Consider the following 9,904-nt stretch of genomic DNA (forward strand, 5'->3'; position numbering starts at 1 on the left):
AAATGCATTTTATCTAACTTCAAAAATCCCTGGAGACCTTTACAGTCTCACCAAGGTCTCAAAGATCATAGTCTTTCCTGATTCTCAAGGGAATCTCCTAAATGTAATCCAATGTACATTCAAAAAGCAAACCACATATTTCCAACATAAAATGCATCTCTAAGTGGCAATGAATTTTCTAAAGTATCACCTCCTCTTATAACAGGATAGAAACTATTCTTCAAAGAGGGAGAAAGGGAAAGCAACTGATGACAGGTCTGAATCAGTCAGGTATATAAAGACCATGAAGACGGAATCCCATTGGTAAACAGCAAATCCTGCAAATGTTGACAAGAAAGTACATCACAAAAGAGAGCACAGACAATGCCACAGTCTCCCCCCACCCCACCAACAGTGTCAAGACTCAAACATTAGTGACAGAAAACAGGTAGGTGAGATCAAGTGAGGCTTGGAATTTGATGACACAATAGAATTCTTAGAACTAAAAGTAGCCAATAAAAGGCCAAGAGCCCAGAGCTCACTGTGAAGTCAGCAAGAAGCCTCAAAAGACACATGAGAGGAGCAGATTCCTTGTCAGCTCCACTGGTCTATAAAGCTGGCTGTCCTGTTACATCACCTACCATCAGTTCACTTGACGGCAGCATCTCTGGTTAGTAGAGCTTCCATCTATCTTTATTGTGTACTCTAAATAATGAGGTTAAAAATTTATTCCTATCAAAATTCACCACTGACCATTTTGAGTGTATAGTTCCACAACAGAAAGATCATACACTGCTGTGTTGGGAAACCTTCAAAACTTTCTATCTTCTCTAGCTAAATTCTATAATTATCAAATGTCACCTCTTATTTCTCCATGCTCTGGGCCCTAGCAACCATCATTATGTGTTTTGACTCTGTGGGGTTTAACCCCTAGACTTCCTTAACAGAATTCCATGGTATTTGAGATAACTTCTGTCTTATTTACTGTTCTATTACTGTGGAGATATATTGGTCAAGGCAACTCTTATGAATGTAAGCATTTAATTGGAGACTTGCCTACAGTTTTAGAGGATTAGTCTGTAATATCATGGTAGCAAGCAATGAATCCATAGCTGAGAACTCACACCTGATCCACAAATTGCAGGCAGAGAGAAAGGGAAAAGGGGAGAGAGAGAATGGATGAGCAAAAGAGAGAAAAAGAGAGAGGGAAAGGGAGAGAGATGGAGCCTGGGCCTTGTATGAGCTTTTAAAACCTCAAAGTCCACCACAGTGACACACTGCCTTCAACAAGGTCATACCTTCTAATCCTTCTCAAACAATTCCACTATCTAGGGACAAAGCACTCATACATATGATCCTAGGGGGGTAATTCTCTTTCACATCACTACACTAATTCCCTGGCTTCCATAGGCTCTGTAACATTCTGAAAGTGCAAAATGCATTCCATTCAACTTCCAAAGTTCCTGTGGTCCTTCCCCGGTCTCATTACTCTCTCAAAGTCCAAAGTCTCTCCTGACACTCAAGACAATTTCTTAACTGAAACCACATATAAAATCAAAAAGCAAATCATATACTTCCAATATAAAGTGGCATAGAACATGCATTACCATTCCAAATAAGAAGAAAAAGGACATAGTGGGGAAATACTGGACCAATCCAAGACAAAAAAACATCGGGATAATTCCAAGTCATGTCTCTCTATGTCCTATGGCAGAGGATATAGATGACTCTTCCTTTCCAGCCTTATTGTCTGCAACTCAGGTCTCTGTCTTGGGCTGGTTTCCTACCTTGTCTGCAGTTCTTGGCAGGTATCGCACAGGTTTTCATCTCCAACATGTTGGGGTCTCCAGTGCATGCCAGATTTCACTTTCACAGCTTCACAAAGAGCTATTCACAAAGAGCTCCATGCAGGGATACTCCTGCCACAGAACATGCCTTGCTGGCTTTTCTTAACTGTGTGGGAGATTCCACAACCCTTTTCCTGTATCTCTCTTGACTCTAAATCTGAAACGATGTGTCTGATATTTCCAAGTTATGCTGGCTGTTGGGGGTTGAGCTAGGCCCAGTCCTTGAATTACATTTTCATAAGATTTCAATTACTTATGGCTTTCTTTTCTGGGTAACCTTTCCTTCAATTCTTTTCTAAAATTGGAATCTCAGCTAGATGGAGTCTTTCCCTTTCTCCTAACTTCTCATATGCTTGGGAACAGTACTTGGGTCCAACATTGTATTTCCTGATTCTTTTTTCCCATCTAACTCTACAGTCTGTATTTCTATTTTACCTATCTTTTTCATTGTAGATATGCATAACAATGATCACCAATAATCATGTTTTTTAGTTAATATTAGGCTGTCATAAATTTCCTCTTTCAAAGACATTAATTCAAAAGTCTTCAGTTTAGCCTCTGGCAAATTTTTAGAAGGGCAAAAAGAAGCCACATTCTTTTCAAATGTTTCCCAAGAATGGTATCTATTTCAATGGCTGCTATTTGATCCCTTTTGAAGCCTTTTGACCCAATCCTACATACTTTATAATGCTCTCAGCACTACTATTTTCCAAGCTCCTACTAGGATGACTCATTAAGCCCAGTTTAATGCATTCAACCACTTTTCTCATTCAAGACCCAGAAGTCTTCCATATTTCTCTGTCTCCCCATCTCAAGGTGATCTGTACATCCCTCTTAGGGTCCTCCTTGTCTCTTAGCTTCTCTGGAGTTGTGGGTTGTAGTCTGATTATTCTTTGCTTTACATCTAGTATCTACTTATGAGTGAGTACATACCATGTTTGTCTTTCTGAGTCTGGGTTACCTCACTCAGGATGATATTTTCTAGTTCCATCCATTCACCTGCAAAGTTCATGTTGTCATTTTTTTTTTACAGCTGAGTAATACTCTATTGTGTATAAGTATCACATTTTCTTTATCCATTCTTCAGTTGAGGGGCATCTAGCATGCTCCCAGGTTTTGCCCATTATGACTAATGCTGGCATGAACATAGTTGAGCAAGTGTCCATGTGGTATGCTTGAGCATCCCTTGGGTGTAAGGCTAAGAGTGGTATCATTGGGTCTTGAGGTAGATTGATTCCCAATTTTCTACCTCAGAAAATTCTATAACTCCATTCCAAATTGTCTGAGCATGCCAGCACATACAAGAAGGTTGTGAATCATTTATGATTGTAAGCAGAAGGACTGGCCCAGGCAAACACAACAGGTTTTTTAAACCATTTCCAGTTGAATTTCTGGCTGGAACTTTTTTGCTAGAAAACATGCCTGTATTCCTTTACCTCACCAAACCCCGGAAAGACAGGCAGCTCATGAGATACTTCAAGAATTAGATGAAATGTTTATGTACCCTGATATGACGTCTCTGCCAATGTAGTAATCCAAATCAAGCAAATTTAATATAAAAGACATACTTTATTGGGCAAAATGTTTCCAGGTGATTTTCCCGGTCCCCAGAGATGAGACCACGAAAGAAGACTGGAAAAAAAGCCCACATGATCATTCTCCAAGAAGCTAGAGGATCACAACTTCAAGTGTATTCTGGGCTCCAGAATGATCTTAATGGCAGTTAGTCCTATTCTATGAGGCTATTTCTCAGATCAGTCAAACCAACCTCAGCAAAAAAACATGTGAACATGGACTACTCTTGGAATCAAGACAAGTTTGTTCACCTTTCAACATAATGTTTAATAATAATAATTCAGTAGTAGAGTGCTTGTCTAATATGTATGCCCCCCACCTTTAATATTCAGCAACAAAGAAAAGTATGTTTAGGATTATCAGGTCAAACAGAATGATGGTTATTTATGAGGCCCTTTGCAGAAAGCCTCTGGGTACAATAATGTCAACAATTCCTCACCTTATGCCAATGTATTACTAAGAAAGACTCTTAAACACGCTCCCAAATGTTTTCCAAATGTTGATTTGGATGACTTCTCTAGCCTCACTCTCTTCATTCACCTTCAACTACACCTGCTATTGACCTGCACCCAAGGATAGACTGATAATCTGAGCCTTCATTTCAGATCAGGTCTCAGGTACAAGGTGACATCTACTCTCCTCATTTCTACCACTTTGAGTCCTCCATTTGATTGACTTAGAACTTCTGTGCACATGTGTCTCTGTCTCTTCATCTTTTGCTCAATTAGAGCATATATTTACATATATATACACACTGACTCCCAGAGAGACCATCTTTAATAAGCATTGCCTAGAAATCATGCTACAAGTACAACCTATGGTATTAACAAAGGATTATTAAAAGCCATGTTGCCTCTAAATACTGCTTCTTGATCAGCAAAAGACAAGATGCCTTTAGATCTTTGTTTCTAGTTGTTAAATTCTCCTGATTTGGTAAGTGTTGACTTCAGGGACCTGAGTTCTCTTTGGCCCACCTCAAAATAATCCTTAAATTTTCTTGTTGGGGACACGAGGAAGGACACACATGTACAGACTTCTTAAAAACACATCCTGTGGAAAAGCTTTCCCAGTTATAGGGGTATGGATTCATGGTAGTACATTTCAGTAACATTCAATAGTCCTGGGAACCTACCTTTCACACACACACACACACACACACACACACACACTGCAAGCATCATCACCATAAAAAAAAAACCAACAAGAATCCTTACACAAGTTATGTATGGTAGTCACACATATAATCTCAGCACTCAGAGTCTGAGAAAGGGTTGTTTCACATCTGAGACCAACGTGGACTACATATGAAGTTGGAGAAAAGTTGGGCTAACATTGTAAGATCCTGTCCAATATAAACAAACAAACAACAACAAAAAAACACAAAAAAAGTTCAATGAGAGAAGCAATGCGACAGACATTTAGCTTAAAACAAAGGTAGACCAACCTGATTCCAAGGACTCAAGTTTATCATATTAAAATCTACCCAACATAGTTTAAGATAGACAAAGTAAATACAAACATGAACGAATAGATGCAACTTATGCTGTGTATCTTAGTTTTTCTTTCTGTTTCTGGCATAAAATACTGTAAAAAAAAAACCCAGCAACTTACTGGAGAAGGGGTTTATTTGGCTCATATTTCCAGATCAAGATCCATCAAGTCAAGGTGGCAAGAACCTGAAACAGCTAGGCACATCACATCCATAGTCCAGAACAGGGAACAATGAATTAATGTGTTCCTTTTAGCACTCAGATGCAGTTCTACACTCACATACAGCTCATAATCCCCTTCTTGGGGAATGATGCTACCCACACTAGGTAGGTTTTCCTACTTCAATTAGCGTTAACAAGATAATTTTTTCACATGCAGGCCTACAGACCAACCAAATACAGACAATTCCTCATTGAGACTCCCTTCTCTGATCATTCTTATATTGTTTCAAGTAGACAATCAAAACCAACCATAAAACTATGGGTATATGTATAGTTTCTTTGTATTTTACAATTGCCTAAGTGTGAGCATTATCCATGTTCACAAATTTTTCTAGGATACAACATATTTTAAGTATTACAGTGAAATGAGTTGCTTAAAGATAATGCATAATATGTTTCATATTACACATATCAGAATAATTTAATTTTCTACTACTTTATGAGTTTCTATTTATTTACTATCTTTCAGTATTGATGTGTTGGTGTATTGGACTCAGCTAATGAGGAGGAAGTCAAAAAGAAGTTGAAAATTTCCAGATTAGCTACTGGGTATGGAAAACTCATGCAACTGGTGTGAAAGTGTTTTATAAATTCCACAGTGTAAACTATATGAACTTGACACTGTCTCCCTCAAGTTGAATGCCTTAGTATCTACTCAAGAGAAATGACAACACATGTATGTTTCATGTATGCATTCTTGTTTATGGTAATGTCCTTAACAGGTGAAGCTTTGAGCTAATCCAAATGTCCAAGAACAATGAATGATCAGGCAATGTTTGTCACATCACTAGGAAAAACTTCTCACACTTCCTACCCCTGTGTTCCCCTGAAAATAGCATGCTACTGATCAGATGTCAGGTCTCATGCCTCTCATACTAGCCCTTGGGAAGGAGAGGCAGCGGGATTTCTGGAAGTTCATGGCAAATGTAGAATTACACAGTACAGAGGTTGTGTGGATTATCTACCTGCCTGGACATATTGCCACAGGGGCCTTCTCAGACTTTTCTCATACCACATCCAAGTCAGCAGATCTTTAGGCCAAGGCCCACTCTGTCAAACATAGCACTTTTCTCCAAGTACTGTAAACCCAAGTACACTGTCCTTGTCTTGAATAACTGTCTTCATCTTGTCCTGTATATCTTTGCAGTTCTCGAGTATTTGCTGTCATCATCATGTTGAAAAACTATAATCACCAAATAATAGGTTTTGCTTTGACCATGGTAGCCTGGATACTTTGCTGCATCTCCATGGGGCTCCCTCAGTGGCAAGTATGGCACTATGAAGATCAAATGACTTTCAAGCCTACAGTAGCTTTTGTGGGCATATGGAAAGCCTGTGTTTTCCACAATGGCAACAATTCCAGCAACATCAGAATATGTCATCAATACAACTACCGTGACTCCTTTGTTCCACTGTATATTCGAATAAACCAGCACCTGCTGCTGGTGTCTAGCTTGCTTGGGCTCTTTGGGAAAATCACCACCATTATTGCTCTTTGGAGCATGTGTATGAGAAGAGTACCTCGGAATGCCATCTGCAATCCATTCAGCCTTTCAGGAATTCTGAATGTCATCGCTAGCAGCTTTCTTTACCTTGCTATTTTATTAAATTACGTATCCACCATTCGCAAGTGGGGGGTTGCCTTTCCACCATCTTTCAATATGCCTTCCCACCCTGACACTCAGAAGATGGGCAGTGCCATAGCTCTGGCAATTATAGCTGCTGTTTTTTTTCTCCTCAGTGGCACAATTTTCCTTTCTTTGAATTTAGCCATAAGCAAGACACCCCGTTCCAAAATTTAAAAGTAAATTGCTATCTTACACCACCTTGATACTCCAACAAAGATAGCATTCATCATGTGTTTACATAAGTTTTCAAAGAACTCAAAATGATGCCAAATGTGGCCTGTGGGGGAAAAAATGGTCAAGTTGACCTTCTCTTATCTTTTTTTGTTTCCTTAATTCATTATTTGGATTATGGGCTTTCATTAAATAAAATCTCATTTGAATTGTCATATAAAATCTGTGTTTTATTACTGTCAACAAAAGTAAATAATAAACTTAATCCATATTGAAGTGAGTGTCAGAGTACATTAATCTCTCACATTGCTCTTGAATCCAAGGCTCAAAACAGAACCTGGACTGTTTCTCCCTTCCCTCTTATCTATCTATATCATTCTACTCTATGTCCCTTTCCTTGGGAAATTAATCTCTCCTCCCTGGTCAAATACTCTGTAACTAACCTCTGGATGGTAGTTTTCTTAATGAAGCATTAACAGCTAATAGCTACATAAGTGATACACTCATTTATAAAATGTTAGTCTTTCTGTGTCTAGGTCACCGATTATTTTCTAGTTCTATCCATTTACCTGAAAATTTAATCATTTCATTTTTTTAACAGCCAAGTAATATCCCATTCTGTAAGTTTTTTCCTACATTTTCTTTTTCCACTCACTCATTGACAGACATCTAGGTTATTTCCAATGAATGGATATTATGAATAGAGCAACAGTGAACCTGTTTGAGCAAGTGTCTTCTTGAGTCGTGGTTCAGAAGGGTGGAACAATTCTTTGTCCTTCTCTTCTGTCACTTTCTTTGGGACGCTGACCCCAGCCTGTTGGGGACCGACTCCGGACAGCTGTATCTTGAACCTGTGTAACCTTTCACGATTTATCAAGCCTCGTGTAAACAGGAGGCCCTTAGCTTAACCATGGAATGTACGATTAAATAAACTTCTTGGAACCTGTGCTAAATCAGCTAGCTGCAGGGGCCTGGGACCAAAGCGACCTCCTGCTGACCCTCCCTTAGGAATTCCCTTTCTTCTCTCCTTGCTCCTCCTGCTCCCCTCCCTACCTGAAGCCCTGCTTATAAGCCCTAACACCCAGTCAATAAAGGAGACCTTGATGCAACTCAGACTGACTCTGTCTTTCTTCACGTGCTTGGTCTCCTTTCCCTCTCTCCCCCCCCCATTGATTCCCAGGTGGTCCCTCCTCGAGACCCTTGAATAACCTGGCTTGCTGGACGGGTCAAGTGGCGCCCGAACATGGGGCTCGAGGCACGGCGGCTCACTATTGGACGGCAAAGAGAAAACGGGGTCTGGCCAGACTCACTAGGGTAGAGGTGCCCCAACAGCATCACTCGTGCGCCAAGGGCAACCTTGAGGTAAGTGCCGTTCACCAATCAATGGGTAAAGTACTCTCTAAAGAGGCTCTCTTCATTAAGGAAATGAAGATTTCAGGGAGAGGGGTATAAGAGTCAAAAACAAAACAAAAAAAAAAAGAGAGAGAGAGATTTAATTAAGTTTTTCTGTTTCGTGAAAGAAAAATGTCCCTGGCTGGTTATTAATGGCCCGGGCATCCACCTTTTGACATGGAATAAAGTTGGAAAGGATATCAATAACTTGCTTAAGGATGGAGAGAATGTCCCCGATGCATTCTTTAGTTTCTATGGAGTAATCAGAGATGTTTTAAAGGATTCAGAAAAGGATAGTAGGGTGTCACATATTCTGGCACTTGCTGAGGACCTATTAAACGATGTGTCCATCCCAGAAGACGGTAAGAGTGAGGTTGCCACAAATCACATTGAACAAAAGACCAAAAGACCCCACTGGGACCCTCAAGGGTCCAGAGGTTTATTGACATCTACCGGTAAGAGCACTCTCTGTCTTGTCTCTGTCTTGTCTCATTACGTTTTGTGCCAGTCGACTGATCTGTACTTTGCAGGCTCAATTTGTACTTTGCGGGCTCTCACTGGGACAGATGTGTCCGGACAGTGATCCTGGGAGGGAAAGAGAGACGTCTCATTCCCTGATTTGGGCAAGGGACCCCCTAGTCCCGAGCCATTTGGGGCCACCTCAGAGGTGACCATTTGATTTTAGGTGTCTCCTCCAGGGAGTGCTCAGGAGAGGAGCATCTTTGGGTACCTTTCCCCATGGTGGGAGGAAGTGCCACTTTGTATTTTGTTCTGGGAAATTGTTAGAGCCATTTTGTGGGGGTTTTTTTGTATGTTTTATTGTGGTCATTGTTACTTTACACTCTGTTTCTCTTCCAAGAAATAAGGTACATGTCTGACTGACAGGGATGTGAAAGCCCCCTGATGTCTGTTTGATCAAGGACAGAGATCCTAGAGTCTGGATTGTTTTTGGTGTGATTGAGACTGGAGGGTCACTCTCCACAGAGCACATCAGGCTGTCATTGTTCTTGGAGCTTTGTTGGTTGTCTCGTTGGGGCAAAGTTTTTCTTTCGTGTGCCCTTGGTCTTGTGTGTAGTGTGTTAACTGTTCTCATTGTTGACTTGACTGTGACGGACGCTATGGGACAGTCCCCTTCTTCTCCACTAGACCTTTGCCTAGCCCACCAGAAGGATGTGCGAGCCACAATCGAGGGGCTTGCTTGCTGTGAGTGAGGCCATCATCATCTCAGTGTTGATGTGCTGGTACTTGGATTGTCTGTGTAAATGTCATCTGTTTCTGCTACTCACCTCCCTTATTTTCCCGGGGAGAAGGAGAGAGAGGCACAGCGAGGGCCACCTCCCTCCCTCCCTAGCTCTCTTACTATCAGGACTCAGGCAGCTGGCTGCTCTCACGAGGGTGGGGGTGCATTCTCTCGGTACAGGTGGGCTAAGATTCTCATGTCCTGCTCTGGACAGGACAATGGCTGCCTGCAACTGACAAAACTGTGTGAACACTGAACAGAGAATCTGACTTTAGTCAGAGGAGTTAACAAAAACTTTTTTTTCAGGAACACTGGCAGCCAAGAACATACTTTATGACCACTGCTCCCCCTCCCTTCCTT

At 40.9% G+C, this 9,904-nt stretch overlaps 1 protein-coding gene across 1 annotated transcript; it reads left to right on the forward strand.

Annotated features, from left to right (window-relative positions):
- The first annotated feature begins 545 nt into the window (after nucleotides 1–545).
- Nucleotides 546–7,045, forward strand: LOC119086696 (claudin-34-like). Its single transcript, XM_037199305.1, has 3 exons — nucleotides 546–649; nucleotides 5,583–5,662; nucleotides 6,261–7,045. Exon 3 carries the CDS (start codon nucleotides 6,286–6,288, stop codon nucleotides 6,913–6,915), a length of 630 nt encoding a protein of 209 aa, XP_037055200.1. The 5' UTR covers nucleotides 546–649; nucleotides 5,583–5,662; nucleotides 6,261–6,285; the 3' UTR covers nucleotides 6,916–7,045.
- The last annotated feature ends 2,859 nt before the right edge of the window (nucleotides 7,046–9,904 follow it).

Source organism: Peromyscus leucopus, chromosome X (genome assembly GCF_004664715.2).
Source record: "Peromyscus leucopus breed LL Stock chromosome X, UCI_PerLeu_2.1, whole genome shotgun sequence".
Classification (NCBI taxonomy): domain Eukaryota; kingdom Metazoa; phylum Chordata; class Mammalia; order Rodentia; family Cricetidae; genus Peromyscus; species Peromyscus leucopus.